At 52.7% G+C, this 19021-nt stretch overlaps 2 protein-coding genes across 10 annotated transcripts in view; one reads left to right on the plus strand and one right to left on the minus strand.

Annotated features, from left to right (window-relative positions):
- Positions 1 to 4115, plus strand: part of SH3RF3 (SH3 domain containing ring finger 3) — a 394367-nt gene extending 390252 nt beyond the window's left edge. For all 3 annotated transcript variants that reach the window (XM_064572701.1, XM_064572700.1, XM_064572699.1), the window contains one exon: positions 931 to 4115. In XM_064572701.1, coding sequence (XP_064428771.1) covers positions 931 to 1099 — 169 coding nt within the window. In that variant the 3' untranslated portion in view covers positions 1100 to 4115. The remainder of the gene's footprint in view (positions 1 to 930) is intronic.
- Positions 4116 to 9870: 5755 nt separating this feature from the next.
- Positions 9871 to 19021, minus strand: part of SEPTIN10 (septin 10) — a 123660-nt gene continuing 114509 nt past the window's right edge. For 6 of the 7 annotated variants that reach the window (XM_045885322.2, XM_045885316.2, XM_064572703.1 and 3 more), the window contains one exon: positions 9871 to 10084. In XM_045885322.2, coding sequence (XP_045741278.1) covers positions 9886 to 10084 — 199 coding nt within the window. In that variant the 3' untranslated portion in view covers positions 9871 to 9885. The remainder of the gene's footprint in view (positions 10085 to 19021) is intronic. The other variant, XM_064572708.1, reaches the window with a different exon arrangement.

Below are 19021 nucleotides of genomic sequence, written 5' to 3' on the forward strand. Positions count from 1 at the left end.
CACTTTAAGAAAAGCTGATGTAGGATCTCTTTGGTTTATAATGTCCTGCTTTCTCCCAAACCAGAATATACAGGTCAGAGGCTCCACGTAGAGAGCCCCGTGACAGTCCTCAGGACAGCCAGCTGCAGGGACACCTGGGTGATCTCCTTCAGGGGCCATTTGTGTGGCTGTGGCCGATGGAGGAGGCAGAACCCAGGCGACAGGCCTTCACAGCCGGCAGCCCAAGGGAGATTGAGGGTGAAGGAACCACAGCCCAGGCACTGCCAGGGAGGAGAGAGCAGCGGGAGAGTGCCTCCCAGGGGTGGGCCCTATTGTCCAGGTCAAGCCCTGGGCCTCCAAGGTCCAGCATCACCAACCCTCCAATAAATGGCTCCTCCCCTGGCTCATTTCCTCTTCAGGGGTGACCCAGTCCCCGAAGGCCATCGGTCATTCTGCTCCTGGGCCATTAGTCTGGCTGACATTCCTCTCCTGTGGCCAATGGCAGGCAGCACAAGTTGAAGTGTACGCTCTGGGCTGGACAGAGGGGCTGTTTGCTGGGTGGTTGCCGTGGAGCCGCAGGTCCAGCTACACGCACTGCCCACCTCCGCACCAGCAGCCGAAGCTGCCCTCCTCCAGTTGCAGCACCCCCAGGCGAGGCCACAGTCCAAGCTGGGCCAGAGGGAGGGACTGCATTTCAGGCAGGCACATTCCAGCTGTATAGATCGGGGTCCACAAGGACAGCACGGGGAAATTATTCTTTTTAATAAACAATAAAAAGTTTGTTTAAAAATTAAAATCAAAGTAGAAAATTTTAAAAGTGGGGGAAGTAGCCCCAAATTATAATAATTTACACCGGATGGAAAAGGAAAGGCAGAGAGAAGAGCAGGCCCTGGGGGTCATCCTCCAGCCTAGGGTCAGGCTCACCCAATGTGGTGTTTGTTTCCCCCCCAGGTACCGCGTGGTGGTCTCGTATCCTCCCCAGAGTGAGGCGGAGATTGAGCTGAAGGAAGGCGACATTGTCTTTGTGCACAAGAAGCGGGAGGACGGCTGGTACAAGGGGACCCTGCAGAGGAACGGCCGCACCGGTCTCTTCCCGGGCAGCTTTGTGGAGAGCTTCTGAAGACACGCTCCCCACACCCCGCTCCCCAGGCACGAAGGCTCCCCGAGATCCCCAGGGGGCAGAGAGAGGCAGTCAGGCCACGGAGGGTCCAGGTCCCTTTCGAGGCTCCTGGCGAGGCCACCCTGGACGGGGACGGGAGCCGGGGGATGTGGAGGTCGTGCCTTTGCCCACAACCCCCCACCAAGAGCACACCCTGGGGGTCATTCTCCGACAAAATGCTTCCCTCTGCGTAAACTGTAAAGAAATATCTTTGAAAAGAGAAGCTGCTGATGCGGGTCGATTGGCTCTGTGATGGACTGCTAAGCGGCAGCATTCTTGTTTGCTGCCCACACGAGCCTGGAAGCTGCGGAAGGGCTGCAGGGCTTGGGTGGCGGGCACGGGGCCCAGGGCATCGGCAGAATGTCTTGACGAGCTGCCCTGGGCTTCTCGTGGGGGGTCCAGATTGCTCCATCACCTCTCTATATACCTCAGTCGCCTGCCACCTGGCCACTCAGCAGGGGTGTTCCCGGCGCAGGGCCTTGGCCGGGTGGCCAGCGTCCCTGGGGCAGCCCAGCACACAATTCCTGTTGGAGGCACGAGATCGCACTTGGCTTTGTCTCCTACCCATATTATAAGCCACACGTTTCATTTTGCCGCCACTGTCCCTTTGCATTGCTTCTTTCTTACAACATCTTTTTAAAGTAAAGCTGTTAGACTTTCTATATTTCTAATAGGTCATACATTGCCTATTTTTCATACATCTGGTGCTGCCTTTTTGTAAAACCAGTTTTGACTTGGTTGAGCTTGAAAGAAAAAAATGAGCTGATATCAAGTGGGCAGAATTTTTATATGTACCATGTGAATTTTGGAAAACTCTGAAAAGCCCACATACTTAACATCAGTGCTGGCTACTGGTCTGTGAAGAAGAGGGAACCCATTTAAGTGGTTGGAGGGAGTTTGGAAAAAGCCAATTTCTTTAAACCCTTACCAAAGCCCCATGCTATGTCTAGACAGTGGTAATTATTATTCAAGAACGGGAACCATTTCAAGGAAGGGTCACTATAATTGCCTTTTGTGTGGCAGTAAAAAGAACATGAAGGTCAACCCCAGCCTAGGAAGGCAGAATTTTCCTTTTATTGCTTTAGAGAAAATGACTACAATTAGCATTATCAAAATATGATTTCTCAGTACTGAAACGTGCAGTTTTCAACCACAGTTCAGATTTACCACCTTGTGACGGTTTCGTCTTTTTTTTTTTTTAAATAAATGCTTCCCTATCAGGCAGTACAAATGTTGGTCTAGAGACTGGAAGTACAATGAGGAGAAAAGGGATTTGAGCCATTGCTGCAGACTTGCAGAATCCAAGGGAGCCGGGAGGAGAGAGAGGGGAAGGGGCACCTTTGATCCTGGGACCTTGCCCTGGACGGGGTCCATCAAGGCCTCTTCCTGAGCCCAGCAGCCCAGCCCTCCCACAGACACGGATGGGAGAAGCCCTGTCATGAGGCAGTCTCGTTCTCAAGAGAGTCAGACCTTAAGGATAGGAATGTTCCTATCAGCTCAAAGTCACAATTCATAAGCCCCTTCTCTCTTTACTGTTACAAAGCCACTCAAGTTTAAATTAGGCTGACTAAATTAGCCTTTGGTAACATAGGATCGCCTGGTTTTCAAAGATGCAACAAAATCCAGAAACATTCCCTCGCTTGATGCCAAATACCCTCTGAAATACCAAACACTTATTTTCAGAGTTCCTAATTTGGGGATGTGACTTGGCTATCTGTTACCTCCAGGTGGCTACCATGCTGGTGGGGTCACGCCTAGACAAAGGCTCTTCTCCTCTCTCCAGATGATCATAGATTTAAGAGACTTGAGAAATTTGTTCTGAATCAAAGAAACACAAAATCCAGCTTAAACCCAGGGAGCCCTGGACATGAGTTAATGACAACCAGAAGGTATCCACTTGCCATTGATGCCAAATGAGTCACCTGCCAGGCACAAAAATCATGTGCGTGTTTAAAATAATGCCATCACCAAAAATGTGCATGGATTAACATGCGGAGTGAGACACGGGTTCCCCAGGGAGACCAGAACTAACTCAAATCCCCAGATAATAAGGAAAGCTTTTTTAAAAACATGAAGGCAGTTACCAAGCAACAAAACAGACTAACTTGGACCTTATTTCCTCTCCCAGCCACCGCCCACACGATGCTCGTGGTAGGTGGGAATCGCTGAACAGCCTAGTGAGGCAGCAGCAACCAGCACCCCTCACGGCAGAGAGCTGGGGCCAGCGTCCAGTGCCTTTGCAAGGCATCAGCTGGCCTCTCTTGTGGCAGAGTTGGGGCAGGCATTGGTATGACCTCGGGAAGGAAACAAGGCCATACGCCAACCATCACCAGGACATCCTTTGGGGTGGGACTCCCAGACAGCAGGGAAGTGCACGACCAGCCCCCACACTCTGGGCTGCTGGCAAACACATCCCGCCAAATTCATCAGCCTTCATGACCATTTAGCCCACAGACAAGAGCAGGAGCAGAATTAGACCCTTTGGGCCAACTTGCCCTGAAGAACAAACTCATTTTGGCTACTAAGATGAAACCAGCACCTTGTCTGAACCCTCACATTCTACCCTGGCCCAGCAACTTACACTTCTTGGTTATCAGTGGCATTTGGCAGCCAAGGTGACTCACTTTGGGGAATGCAGTAGAGTCCATAGCCACCACTGAGGTCAGCGGACACTGAAATGACGGGGATATCTGGTCCACCAAAGGGCCTCAGAAGTGGAGTGGGGAGACCGTGGGCAAATAATTCCCTGGCAGCCTCACTGTGTGAATACCAGGCTCTGGCACCCCAAACAAGCTCAGCTGCCTGGCTGGGAAGTTCTTTGTACTTTGCACAGTTCACACACACACACACACACACATACACACACACCGATGTTTTTGTTATACACAAATGTCAGCGTGTGATTTTGGAAGAACTGACAGTGACGACAAACTATGATGCCTGTGTTTCTGAGTCTTTAAATAAAAATGAACATGGAGAGGTCTTGTGTCTGGATGATGCGAGCAGTGAGGTTGGGGGCAGAGGCCGAGTGGGCCCAAGCAGAAATGCCCAAGTGGATAGGAGCATGAGGGGGCAGGTGCCACACTGTGTCCCTGCTGGCCAGCACAATGGCTCACACACCTACCACCACAGAATGCTTCCGTGTGGGGAGCACAGGGTGGTGGGTCATTAAGGAGACCAGGAATGTCAAGACAGCCATATCCAGCACATGCCAGAGATCCACTGGTTTGGCAGTAAGTATTGAGCCACAGGCTGGTCAGTGTGCAGAACCTCTAGCTCTCCTCCAGTGGCTCGTTTGCCTGGAAGGTAGAGTGACTTTTTCCAGATGACTCACATTCCTTTCTTGTGGGAAAGTGTTTTGTGCCAGCAGCAAAGTCCATCAATTCCAGAAGTGCCTGGAATTGACCTCCCAGACCAGCACACTCATCGCCCTGCCCTTGTCTGTCTGGCCCTCACAGTGCCCGAGCTGTGGGGAGCTATTCTCTGGAGCACAAAGAGGAGAGGGCCTGGAATCCACCAACAGCAGGGACTTCAGGAGGCCACCGACCTCCAGAAAAGTGGGCCTGTCTCCACATCAGCCAGATAGACCCATGCCTGGCAGAGGGCCGCCCTACCAGCCTGAAACATGTCAGGGTGCTTCTTGAAATAGGATCTCACTGCCTTCATAGCCAAGACACCCACCAAGTCTTTGACTATCACGCATGTCCTTGAGCTGGAAGAAAGCTCAGCAAGGAGCCATTTTACTCTTCTACAAAAATTAAGTGAATGTGTATAAACACAGGTTATGGATGGGGAGTATAGTGAGGGCCCAACACCATAATAAGGAAGTATGCTACACGCTCACTTAACCCTCCCGCCCTCAGTGAAAGATACTCTTATTCTCATTTGCTAGATGAGCAATCTTCACCTTAGAAGAGGTGAAATGAATTGCCTCAGGTCACACTGCTCACAGAACATTATGACCCAGATTCAAGCCTATTGTAGCTCCACAAGCTGGACCCTAAACCCTCTACAGAAATAAAATGTCAAGAATGAGAGCATGAAAAGATGGGGACAGAGAACATGTAGGCAGTGCCCATCACAATATATCAAGAAAGGGTGCCCGGTCGGACAATGCACAAGTCTGTGGGGCAGGGGTACCCTGACTATAGAGGCAGATATGGCAACCTCGCAAGATCTGGTGCCATTTTACATTCAAGTCACATAACTTCTGTGTTCTGAACCCATGCTCACTAAGCAAACAGAACTAACTTCCTTTTGCTGGTTTAACACCCACAGGGAGAACAGCGTTCTATTCAAGGAAACTCGACCAGTCAGCCTGCATACTGGGCATTTGTCACCAGTCACCAGTAAGCTGAACCTTCAGCGGAGGGCTCAGGCCCTGTGGATTTTATGAGCAGGAGTCACATCTCTGCCTCTAACTTACAAGGTGGCATGTCTGCACTGGGAGAGCACTGGGTCTTCTTTCCCAGAGGAGAAGCTCCGCAGGCAGTCCTTCATTTACATTTCTTCATGAACAGCCATACTGGGTGCTGCCAGGCAAGCTCCAGGGAGTAAGAGCGGCCAGCCGTCAGCAGAGCTGCTAGGACAACTCACAACTGGCTGTTAACAAGATGGGCTAGTCTGGGAGAGATGCACAGAGTTGTGTGAAGACTCATGGGAGCGGGAGTCAAGCCCCTCGGATGCCTCCCTGTGAATCTCTGCTGAAACTGTGCTTTTTAGAGGGTGGGGGAGGCCAGGGCCTGCGGCCTTTCCAAATGAAGGGACTTACATACTATCCAAAATCTTTTCCTTATACTTGATTTACAAACACTATCTCCCTTCGTCCCCACAGCATCTCCTTGAAATGTGGTCCTTATTCTCATTTTATAGATGAAGAAATCAAGACTCTAAGAAATTCTATTAGCTCTGAGTTAAACGAGTGGCAGGGCCAAGACTTCTGACATCCAATCTCTGGCTCTTTACTGAATGCAGCAGAAATCCTAAAATGATGGTTGTAGCAGCCAACACTTACTCTGCTATCTGTTAGAACCACCTTTGGAGCTGGGCACTGCTGTCGTACTATTTATAGATGGAGAACCAGAGGCAACACAAGACCCGATGCCTGGTGTAAGACCACACGCTAGTGCATGGGGGAGCTGTGGTTGAAAGAGGCTTGAATGCCAAGAGGAGTCTATGCTCAGTCCCATAGGCAGGGCAGCCATTGATGGTTATTAGCAGCCTGCTCTGAGCTGTGCCTGACGGAACACACTCTGGGGCCATACTAGAGGGAAGGAAGGACCAGAGCATCTCTAGGTCCCTTCCAATGTTGAGATAAATGTTTCTCCTCTCACTTAGACCTGACATGTGGAGGCAAGACACAGCATCCCCTCATAAAGCCTGTGCAGCTCAGAGAAAATGCTACAGCCTGAATCCCTCCCTCCCTAAGCGAGTTCCCACCACTGGCCTGGTCTCACAGACCCAGTCACCATCTTTGTAGATCTTATAAAGATCTTTATTGATTTGAACATGTTGGAGTTCTCATCTCTTTTTCAATTGGTATTACCCTTCCAAGTGGCTCTCTTAATCTCCCAAAGGAGGCTGCACTTGGTTGCCCACAAGGAAGTGCATCGTGGGCTTGTGAGCTGCAGGTGTCCTGATTTAGGTCAAGCTATTGTCATCCCAATATCCAAGGCTTGCCCTAATATGCTGAGGTCTGTCCCTCTGTGCCATCTTTCCAGAACCAGAATTGGACAACTTTTCATTTGTCCATGTTGACAGGTGCTAGCCATTGGCTCCTCTCAGAACTAGTCTTGTGCTCTACAAGATTAACTGACATGCTAAGGATTAAATCCCTCACACCCAAAAATGTTGATAGACTGTCATTAGTCATTATTTGAAAATGTCAGAAAACCAACTGGAATAAATAAAAAGTGGGAAATTCTTGACTCAAGTAACTGAAAAACCAAGGGCAACCATCTGGGATATGCGAAAATGATTGGGGGGTGGTTCTGGTTGTTACAATGACTAGGGAAACGTCCTTCATTTTGCAGGTGGGAACTGGAGATGGTAAACATCTTGCAATGTGTAGAATGTCCTGCCCAAAATACAAATTGTATATTTATTAAAAAGCTAGTTTAGGGGTGCCTAGGCGGTCAGTCAGTTAAGCGTCTGCCTTGGCTCAGGTCATGATCCTGGAGTCCCAGGGTCGAGTTGCACATGGGGCTCCCTGCTCAGTGGGGAGTCTGCTTCTCCCTCTGACCCTCCCCCTTCTCGTGCTCTCGCTCTCTCTCTCTCTCCCAAATAAATAAATAAAATCTTTAAAAAAAGAAGAAGAAGAAACTAGTTTGAGTATATCTTACTTCAGGCACAGCTGGATCCAGGTACTCATATGCTCCTGGCTTTGCTGTCCTCCATGTTGGCTCCTTTCTCTCAGGCAGGTGCTCTCCACATCACTAGCAGGTTTGGGATGACTAACACCTCAGCTATCCCCGCAGAAAGAGAGTTTCTCTTTCTCAGTGATCCCAGACAAAATCTTAGGATTGACCCCACTGGTTCAGACTGGGCCCATGCCTATCTCCCTGACTCGGCCATTGTGCAGAGGGCAGGAATTTGCTAACTGATGGGACCTGAGATAAAGGCTGTCCCTGAGCTCTCATCCAGCCAAACCACATGGATTGAAGATGGGGGCAAGAGGATGCCCTATAGTGCTGGTGGCAAAAGTGAAGGAGATTATGACTGACCAGCTAAAACCAGCAGATGCCCACTCCACAGGGCTATCCCCCACCCCAGGACACTGCCCCTAGAAACATCCTAGCAAAGTCTGAGAAAGTGGCCCATCAGAGAGACTGCACCATACTTCCGAAGGTGAGATATAAACACCAAATCTCAAAAAAGTCCCATAGGAAATACGACAGACTTGGACATAAACATGGAGTAAAATTCTCAGTTTGGAGGAAGTCACGTTCTTCAGTGCCCTAAAGAATAGAACCAGATGAAAGCCAGGAGGCTGAAAGGAGGCGTCATGGAGGAAGTGTACCCATCCAGGCACCTTGGTGGCCTCCAGTCTTCATCCATCACTCCCCGGGACATGCATGGCCAGGGGGCACTCACGGGTGCCAGGCTACCCCTCCAGACAGGGTGAGGGAGGATGGAGTTTACAGACTGGCAAGGAAGGCCAGTCTTGAATGAGTAACTAGAAGCATGAAAGGCCCTGTGGCTGAGGAGAACAGGGGTTGGTAGCACATGGCAGAGGGATCCAGCCTGCTCAAGGGTGAGATTCAAGCTGCTTCCTGCCTGGAGATTCTTGGCAAGAATGGGCAGTGCCGAGATAGCAGGGAAGAAGCTCCCTCCTGCCCAGAAATTGGGTAAGCACATTTCTGCCAGACAAATCTGAGGATGTGGCCCATTTTATCACGGTCGTTTCAGGACATTTGCTCTGCATCTGTGCACCTTCTCCCCATCCCTCCCACTTGTACTCATTTATGCAACAGCTGTTTCCTAAGACTTCTTGTGCCAGGCACCAGCATCACGGAGAAGAATGTAGGCAAGACAATCCAGCTCAAGAGGCCAAGCATCCCCGGGAGCTTCAGCCTGGTGGGGCCCTGGTGGGTCAGTCAGAAAATATTGTGTTTGGTGCTATGGAAACAGATGAGCAAATCCATGATGCCTGTGTTATCCTGCTGGGGCTGCTGTGACAGAGGGCCACAGAGTGGGTGGCATAAACAACAGACATTTATTTCCTCCCTCTTCTAGAGGCTGGAAGTCTGGTGTCAGCAGAGTGCTTTCTCCCTAGGCCTCTCTCCTTGGCTTCTAGATGGCCCCCTTCTCTCTGTGCCTTCACATGGCCTTCCTCTGTGTATGTCTGAGTCCAAATTTCTCATCTTATGAGGACAGTCATACTGGACCATGACCCACCCTCACAACCTCCTTTTAGCTTAATCACCTCTTTAAGGACCTGTCTCCAACCAAGTACAGTCACATATAAATTTGGGGGGACACAGCTCAGCCCATAATAGTGCCTATGCTCATGGAGACCGTGTTGCAATGAAGATCATAAGTTAAATACTTAGATAATAGCTACTAGGCAGGTAATTACTATAGTACAAAGTACAGAGGGATCACAAGGAAAATCTCATTTGTTGCTGGGGGAGCAGCATGGCAGGTCGTTTTTAGAGAGAGGGAAGGCTGTTCTGGTGGATGACGTGCATATGCAAGTACCCAGAGGGGCAGGAGAGAGCTGGGCCAAGCTGAGGGGGGGAGGGGAGAAGAGAGAGGGCAGGGTAGGGGAGAGGTGTGGGGGACAGAAGGAGGAACTGAGATGCAAAGGGTCAGGCAAGCAGGGGTGAGCCTTCTAGGCCAAAGGCAAGAGTGCCCCTTTGAAGAGTTGTGAGGAGTGTGGCACAATCATATCTGTGCTTTAAATTCCCTCTGTGGGCAAGGTAGAGAACGGATCGTATGAATGTAGGGAAGCCAATGAAGAAGCTACTGCAAAGTTCCTAGAAAGACGTGGTGGTGTCCTTGCATAGAGTGGGGGCAAGGACATGGAAAAATGGGCAGACTGGAAGGCCCTCTCCAATAAGCTAAGCCATGGTGAAGGCCAAGGAGGAAGCTGTCCGCATGTCCCTGAGGAAGACCACTCTTAGGGAACGTTTCTCTTATGTGCAGTTATTTCTTTATAAGACTGTAAAGAAAACCAGAGGAGGTGGTGGGGGTCGGGGGAGGGAAGGGAGGATGCCCGGGAACCCTCCCAACTATAGGCCTATTTGTTAGTCAGGGTTCTTTAGAGAAACAAAGCCAGCAGGGTATATATAGACATATAAAAGGAGGTTTATTACAGGAATTGGCTCACACAATGATGGAGGCTGAGAAGTCCCACGATCTGCTGTCGGCAAGCTGGAGCCCCAGGAAAGCCTGTGGTGTAATTCAGTCTGAGTCCGAAGGCCCGAGAACCAGGAGCCCCGGTGTCTGAGGGCAAGAGAAGATGAACGTTCAGCTCAAACAGAAATTCAGCCCAAGAGGAAATTCAGCCCTCCTTTGCCTTTTTGTTCAATTCCATCTCCACAGATTGGATGGCACCCACCCACGTTGATGAGGGCAGATCTTCTTTACTCACCTACTGATTCAAATGCTAATCTCCTCCAGAAACACCCTCACAGGCACACCCAGAAAGATTATTTTATCAGCTCTTTGGGCTTCCCTTCACCCAATCAAGGTGACACAAGAAATTAACCATCCCAGCTACCATAGCCCCTCAGGATGCCCCATGTAGCAGGCCCAACGGACCCCTGGCTTGTGGCTGCCAGGAGACTCTCTTCACACAATGGTGGGTGCTTTTGCTGAAAGGGGAGGCCAGACTCCATCCTTCAGCCTCTGCCTCTCACCTGCCGTTCATCTGGGTCATGCTTTGGCTCAGATGCCGATGGGTATCCGAGGCTTCTTTCCTCTTCCTGGTGAGGACAGAGGCTCTGATGGCCCACAACCCCTTCTGAGCAAAGCAGCTACTAAAGCCTCCATGGTGGTCGCACTGCTGTGTGCCGGGTGACACCCCTCACCGTCCCCACCGCAGCCCATCTGACCAGCTAGGCCCTTCCAGCAACAGCAATGGAGGCTCTTTACTGATCAAACTACCAAAACAAGAGGTTTCCCTCCGGGGGGAACAGAATGCAAGACAGACAGAGATAGTGACGGCCAGGGAAGCAGGCGAGAGCAAAGGCAGAGAATGGTTCGATGCCGGAGGTGTGGACACCTGGGTCCTAGACCGTGATGACAGTGAGTGCGTGTGAAGTACAAGTGTTCACTCTGCTGACCCACACGTAGTGCTTTATACACACTTTCTCATTTTTGTCTTCCTATCAGCCTAATGCAGCACGAACTGTTATATGACCATTTCACAGATGGGAAAACTGAAGCAGAGGGCAACTAAACAACTCTGTGGAGGCCAAAGTGGTGTTGCCAGGATTCAAACCCAGGCAGTCCGGCTCCAAAGCCCACATTCCAGCCCAGGGTGTCCTGGCTGAGTGGTCGTTGGCAGCGTCCCCATCTGACCTCCGCATTCTGTAACAACACACAGGCACTAACCAGGGGGCTCTCCCGTGTGTCTCTTTGCTCCCTGAAGCCTTACTCGGGGCTGGACGATGATGTCCCCAACAGCCGCAGTGGGTTCTTGGTTGTCCCTCTGTGGCCTCGGATGACAGAGACCTCGATGGCCCAGAGTGCCAGGTGCCCCCAGTTGGGTAACAACTAGCTCTTCCAGTCAGAAAGAATGAAAATCCCTCCCCACTGCAGGTGTGCCTCTGCTCAGGCCCACAGGATGGTGCCTGGGGACCTGGGAGTGGTGTCCTCTCAACCAGCCTGAGAGAGACTGCTCTCCATACCTTGAGTTGTTCAAGTCAGCCGCCACTCTGCTGGGGCTCAGGACCAAGACGAGGCTACGGCACCCACGTCGGGTAGGGGTGCCATAGGGGAGGGAAGAGGGGAGGCAGAGGGGGAAGCAGGGGAGCCTGGGGGTCAGGGGCCAGGTTCTAGCCCTACATCTGCCCCCACTGGCTTTTGTGACTCTGGGTGAAACTGGGGCCAGGGCTCCTATTTGTTCCATTCATTTCTGCCAAATTGACCAAACATCCGAATTGACGCCATCTCTGTATTTGGATGCCTGGCTCCCTTCCCTGCAGATAGGGAGTGACCAGGGAGATTTATGTATGCTAGAAGGATGCCCTGCTCACAGCACCGCCACCTTGCTGTCAGGCCGGCGCAAGGCACAGACACTCATCCCAACACCACCTTGGAAACCAGACAGAGCGGGCCCCAGAGGGGGCAGCTATCTGCGGAGCTGGGCCATCTACTCTCCTCTAAGAAGCTGACCCTGCTTTCTTCCATCAGAGGGCCTTGAGGACCCCTGTTGGCTCCTACTTCATACCCCTGGCTATCACCCCGTCGGATGCCCTGAGGGAGCACTGGGCTCCAGCTGTCCACCCGAGGACTCTTCAGAGTGCACAGCCCTCAGGCTCCTCCCGCCCAGCAAGCCCACACAGGTGCTGGCTGTCCATCTGCACGTCTGTGGTCACTCTAAGTGTCTAGAAAGCAGGACACACCCCAAGTCAGTCGGCCCAGCTGAGGGGTGACATGGAAGAGAGAAGCAGAGGCTGGATCCTCATCCCCTTAGGTCTTGGCTTTCCACCCAGAGCTCTCGCGACCACGACTGCCACGGAACACCAGGCAGGAGGCTCCCCAAGCCTGCCCGGGCCCTGGCTGCCCAGGTAAGGCCTTGCTAAGGGCATAGGACAGAGTCTGGGTCCTCACGTACAAAGGGGAGAGAAAGAATACATCTATTCCAGGCAACATGGTCTCAGTCTGAGGCTGATTCAGGAATCAGTGCCCATGGCCACTTTGACCTGACTGCTGTCAAGCCCCACAGAAACAGAGAGGAAGGCTCCACAGGACATGCCCCCCACCCCAGCGCATCCCTGCCTCCTGGCCATGGGAGAGCTCATGGCCACCCTGCGCCTCTCGAAAGCCCCACTCATGTGAGAATGAAGTGGGGTGACATGAGTCTCAACATAAAAACCAATTCTAGGTACGGTTGCCCTGCCTTCATTTAGCCTGCTCTGCCTCGTTTGCTCCGCGAGGTGCCCCCCTTGTTCTGGAAGCTCTCTCTCCCTTTGGCTCTGGCTGTGACACTCTCTGCCTGGGGTCCCATGGCTCCTCTCTCCCTGTCGTGTTCCCATGATGGCCTTGTGCATACTTGCTGTCTGAGGCTCTCACACTTGTGCCTCGGCCTCCCCCTCTCCTGAGCCTCACTGCTGGATCTGACTGCTGGCTGGACACGTCCACTCAGCACGGCCCAGGCACCCTGCACATCCCGAGGTGAACACCCTTCCCGGTCTCAGCTAGTAGGGTCCAGGCAGGCTCCAGGGGCTGCCCTCCACACACCCTTCCTCCTTCCCCTAAAGCCCGGCCACTCTCCACCTTCAGCTGCCACTTACCCTTTCTAACAGCCCCCACTCCATCCATCCGCCCCCGCCCTGGGGTGCCCTGGTGTGGCCCCCCAGGTGTACACAGCACAGTGCAACCGGCTGGGGTGTGTTCTCTCCCGTGCCTGGTCACTAAGGATTTTTCATTTCACCCCCGTGCAGCCTCTCTCCTGGTCTGTTGCAGTCACCCTCCCTGGTCTCCTTATCCTCTGCTGTGTGTCTCTTTATCTCCAGCTTTGGTGACTGTCACTGGCCATGCCTTCCCTAGGCTACACCTTTGTATCCAGAAGCTTTCCTGTCACCCCAGTGAGGGAGCCTACAGGGCACTTAATGTTCAGAAAGCTGGAGTGGAAGGGGACACTTGGACAGATGCCCTGTGGAATCCCCCTTTCTGGGGGACAATTCTGAGACATCTCTTCTTCCTTGGCTGGCTGTCCATGTCTTCCACTCCTGTTCCCCAGAGTTACTGCCCAAAAGAAAGCACCTACACCATTGCCCCATCTCAGCACAAAGTTTGCCCCGCCCAACCACACACACAGCCCTGTGTCCTTCCAGTACTCCCGTATTGGATGGAGAGTAGGAGGAAGAGGACCACGCGGGAGGAAGAGAGGCCGGGCAACCACGGAGGTTGTACTCTGTGCCCTTCCCCTGCTCAGGGCCAACCCAGAGCTGCAAAGGATGTGGCCAGAGGTGTGGGGAAGGGAGCGTCACTAGCAGGCCAAGCCCTTATTCACAGTCCGTCCTGTGGTCACTCGCTCGCCACCCCAGGGGCCCACAGGATGCCTGGATGCTGGCAGCCCATCCGAGGCCCTGGCAGCCTCAGGGCTGGTAGGCCTTCCTGTCCCCAGGGAGTCTTTGGCCCCTGTCAGAGTTCTCAGCTCCACCTGGAGCGAGCACGAGAGAAGGACCTTCATATGGACACATCCCCATGTCCCTCAGGAAGGCAGCAAGCCCAGTTTCTGTCTCCTCCATCAAATGGTCTCAGTGCTCTGAGATTTGCTTGAAACTTAAACTCTGTATCAAGCTCCCTGGGCCAGATTCCGAGCTTATGTAACTCCCTGGGAATTCACATGTGTTGGGCTGGCTGTTCCTAGAATCTTATTATGATTCATAACTTGGTTCCAGATGCGGAGCCTCAGTGCAGCTCTGACCTGGTAAATACGAGCATCTGCCTTGGACTCAGAGACCCACGCTATAAAGCACAGACCAGAGCTGTTAGAAGAGGTGGCTCTGGGGGTGTTACCTGCCCACAGCCGCCCATCCATCCCTGCCACCCCCAATTCAAGGGAATGAAGACTTGCAAACAGCTCTGACCTCTTCAGTGAGAGGCCAACACTCAGGGAGCTGTGAGGATTATGTTCAGGATGTCGGGTGGTGTCTGGGGGCCGGCCTGTACCCAGGCCAGCCAGGCAGCTGGGGAGAAGATGCGGGTCATGGGGACTGTCCCTTAAGGTGGACCCTTCCCCACCATGTGCAGTTTCCTCTACCCGCAGGTCTTGGGCGTGGAATGTACTTCGTATCCAGGCCCAGAGTCTGTGCTTCCAGCCAGAGGGGACAGATGCCAGTACCCCACAGTGGGCTTGTGCATGGTCACAGCTGGACTGGTGTTTTCTTCCCCACACTTTCCACTTCCTGTCACCATAGGACCGACCGGCATCTGGAAGCCCCCTGCTGTGTTACTGCACTGTGTGAAGTCATGGTGGGGGCCTTGGGCCTGTGGGAGAAGGATGTCTCCTCCCACCCCAGACCCCAGGCCGCCTGAGCCAGGCTGCTCGCAGAGATGCTGCTGTAACTTCCTCAGCTGGCCTCCCCCTCTCCAGTTTGGGACATGCCCCCTCCCTTCCTCTCTGGTTCCCACTCCTCCCCCCTCCCACATACAGCTTCTCCTAGAGACATCCAGAACGCCGAGCCAACCCCTTCTGGGTAGTTCCGTGCACCGGGCCCTGCCTGGTGCTAGAATGTGAGTCGAGGAATGACAGGCACCCTGCAAATCATCATTGCCTCCAAGACCAAATGCCTCAGCCCCTGGGCCAGGATCTTTGCTCAGCCTTGATGTCTGGCTCAGGGTGGTGGCCTGAGGCGAGAGCCGCTCTCTAAGCTCGGGAGGCAGGCTTCATGGGAACCTGGCAGCCCGCGGTGACCAGCGACTGCGAGCTTGGCACCACCTGTGACTCCACACTGCCTCAGACGATCCAAATGTAGATTGAAGAAGGTTTGGAGGCAGTGGCTGAGAAAAGGGAGCTGATGCAGCCAGCAGGCCCGGGGACAAATCTAAGGCCACCTCCCTGGGTCTGGAATGGGCGCACACCCTGCCCACTGCTAACTCCCCGCACCGTGTGAGCGACCATGCCCCTGGCCGCGAGCAGAAGCGGAGACGGCCACTCCCCAGATGACAGGAGCAACTAGCAGCATGGCACCCCCTTCGCATCCTCTCCTGCAGCCATGATCTCATGCCCACCTCCCCACTGTGGCACTTAGGAAGGTTGGAGTCTGCCAAGAGTCCCGCTTGTCCCATCAGCCAGATTCCCAGCACCCCAACATGGCCATTGGCATCAGAGACATCCCTACTCAGGGCAAGGTGTACTTTGGCCTAATCGCCTGTTTTCATACTCAGCACCCTCAGCTCCAAGGTCTCTAGCTGAATAGAATGGTTCTGATTTAGGTGCCTTCCCTGGGGCCTTGAGATATGGGAGCAATCCTCTGGGCCTCCTCCCCCTGCAGAGGAAGGCCAGCGTCTGGGGATGCAGACTCTGAGCCCCGGAGGCCCCCAGGCTGCTGAGCCCACTTGGTCCCCCAACATGCCTACTGCACGTGGGCTCTCAGCCGACGCGGTCCGGCCTTACTGCAGGGCTCATTTCACAGGCGTTTCCCGGGTTAGAAAGAGTCAAGTTCAAGTGCTGAGTCCCTACTGACAATGTGATCTTGGGTCAGGGATCCTTCATCTAGAAAATGTGGATATGACAGACATACTCTCAGGTTTAAAGATGAAGTGGCACAATCTTTGTAAAGTGCCTCCTGCAGGAGAGGCCTCCCAGGCCCTTAGGGTTCTCTCCAGCACGAGGACCATGGGACTCCCCCGCCCCACTGGGGCTGAATGGAAATTCAGGCCCAGAACAGAAACTGGTCAGATACAGATAATAGGGCTCACAGGCTATGGCCGCTGTGTGCACAGAGAGCCTGGCCCCTGCTCAGGAGAGAAGACACCCCATGTCTGCTCCTGGGGATGGCAGCCTGCTGCTCGCAGCTCCCGCCCCCTGCCCCAGGGCCTGCCCCGAGACAGCCAGGGGTGAGGCTTTCAATACTCACCATACTAAGGCAGCAGAAAGGAGGCAAAGCTGTCCTGCAGGTGAAAATCATGGCTGGCCCCCCTACAGGAGCCCCCAAGCTTCGAAACGGGGCCAGGAGTGTGAGGGGCAGCTAACCGCGGAGCTGGCTCTCCGCTCACCAAGTAATTAATGCAAATTTCCTTGTCTCCTGCCTTCAGACGACGATCTCAACAATGGTTGCATGTTCCAAAACAGACAGTCCAATTATTTTCCCATAATAACTTCTTTCAGTGCAAAAAATAGTTCACCATTTCTCCTCATTGGTCAAAATGGATCCTGGTTGCTGTGGGTGGTGTGGGCAGCATCCCTCACCAAGTGCCTGGTCTCAGCTTAGTGAGTCACAGCCTGGCCCCTGACGTTCACAATTCAGGGAGCAGTGGTGGCAGACACCACTGAGCTGACCTCCCCAGCAAAGGCCTTCCAGGAACGCCAGACCCACCCCTGGCCCCCCAGGCCCAGAACCACCCAGAACCACTGTGCCCTGCCCTGGGAAGGGTAACCCTCATGTACAAAGAGCTGCAGAGGCCCTGATGATCCCACCCTCCCTCTGGAAGCTGGTGCCGCCTACAGCCCGCTGGGTCAATCTGAGGGTTCATAGGAAGCTCCGCTGGAATATTTCTCCTCACAGCTTCAGGGCTACCTCAACAAGGAAGGCCAGACAGGTCAATGGAAACCGGAAACAGAAAACCTGCAGGTTTGGTGCCCACAGTGCGGAGGTCCTGGCCATTTGCTTTGTTGAAGTCCATTAGTGGGATTGGAGGGGGCGGGCTCTCTTCCTTCCCCAGGCCCACCTGTGGACTGTAAGGGTGCCCTTAGGACCCGGCACCTGTCTGCTCGCTCACTGATTCTGCACCTTGGCCATTCGCTGGAATCAATGGAAGCTTCCCAAGGTCCCAACACTGGATCCCTGCCTGAGCTCCTGAAACTAGGGGTCTGGGGTGGAAGCGTCCCAGATGACCTAATGTGCAATTCAGGGTGACACCTTCTGCGTGTATACAGCAACTCCAGGGACACACTCACAAAAATGGGTTCGGATGTTGCACACAAACTGTGACGTGTCTGGGGTGAACTCATGGGGTGGGTCTCAGATTCTTTGGGGGTAGTTGTGTGGTTGCAGCTCCACAGTCTGCGAACGCTGGTTGAGCATATATATGTCCCCTAAGGGAAGTTGAGGAAGGCTGGATCAAAGGACCCTGGCACTGAGTTTCATGCTATGACTTCAGAGGCAGATGCAGTTAAAAATAGAGTGGCTGGCGCATTGAGGTCCTGCTGCCAAGTGGGCTGCCCTATGAGCTGCAAATTCACCACACCTGGTCTATAACCGTGTTCTCAACCCAACAGTTTGTTTCTCTAATTGGTCTCATTAGAGTCCTTAAATGAAATTCCTAACAAATAACTTTCAGGATAGAAAAATAAATATGGGCAATTACATATGGGCAATTGTGTTACTTTTCTAGTTTCAATCTATCTAGCACGCATCTGTTTCTAGCCCTTATGCAAGAGCTCTTTGCATTCAAGTCTATTTCTCCTGCTAAATGGTATGCCTCTAGAGGGAGGGGAGCATTGGCTACCCCTCCCCTTTTTAGCATTACACATGATCTTAGCTGTCAGCAACTTGCTCCCACCATTTTACCAGTGATCTCATTTAATTTTATTAGCTCTCTGCACACAAGCACTCTTGTACTGTTTTACTGATGGGAAAGTGGAGGGCAGGGAGGCCAGGTAGCTTCTCAGGGGTCTCACAACCAACTCAGCTGAGAGCTGAGACCCTCCTTGAAGCTTCCAGAACCTGTGCATTCAGAGCCACACACATAGGATACACCCATAGTTTGTCTACTCTGAGAGGGAAGGCATCTGCTTTAAGAATCATCACTGTGATTTCTGATGGGCATTCTCATGATTAACATTAGTAAGTGAATTGCAAATACACTGAATGAAAATCTCCCATTGAACTTTGCTGGGATTTTAAAAATGCATTCTCACAGAGTGTTTTGTATTCCAGTAATCCATTCCAATACGTTACTCCACAATCCACCCAAACTTTATTTGATCACTGACTCATATGCGATTCCTACCATTAAAAGAACAATCCTAGCACAAGAAACTGCCCAGGGCTCCTCCACAGCTCAGCACCAGCTGGGCCCTTCCTGTGCTTGCGGAGATCACACTGGTCTCCAGAGTCGCTTTTGACCCAAAATGCTATATTTGCACCCCTTTTTAAAAAAGAACAGACATGCCTCTCTCCTCCAGACATCCAAGATGCCGAAAGGGAAGAAAGCTAAGGGGAAGGTGGCCCCAGCCCCTGCTGACAAGAAGGAGCAGGAGGCCAAGGAGGTGGTCAATCCCGTGTTTGAGAAGAGGCCCAAGAATTTTGGCATCGGAGGGGGGATCCAGGCCAAAAGGGACCTCACCTGTTTTGTCAAATGGCCCACTACATCTGGCTGCAGCAGCAAAGGGCTATTCTCTATAAACATTTAAAAGTGCCTCTCGTGATTAACCAGTTCACCCAGGCTTTGGACTACCTCACAGCTACTCAGCTGCTTAAGCTGGCCCACAGATACAGACCAGAGACAGCAAGAGAAGCAGCAGAGATTGTCAACCCAGGC

This window comes from Mirounga angustirostris, unplaced genomic scaffold, assembly GCF_029215605.1.
Source record: "Mirounga angustirostris isolate CCGP_5_RB_7025 unplaced genomic scaffold, mMirAng1.0.hap1 SCAF_10, whole genome shotgun sequence".
In the NCBI taxonomy this organism is placed as follows: Eukaryota; Metazoa; Chordata; class Mammalia; order Carnivora; family Phocidae; genus Mirounga; species Mirounga angustirostris.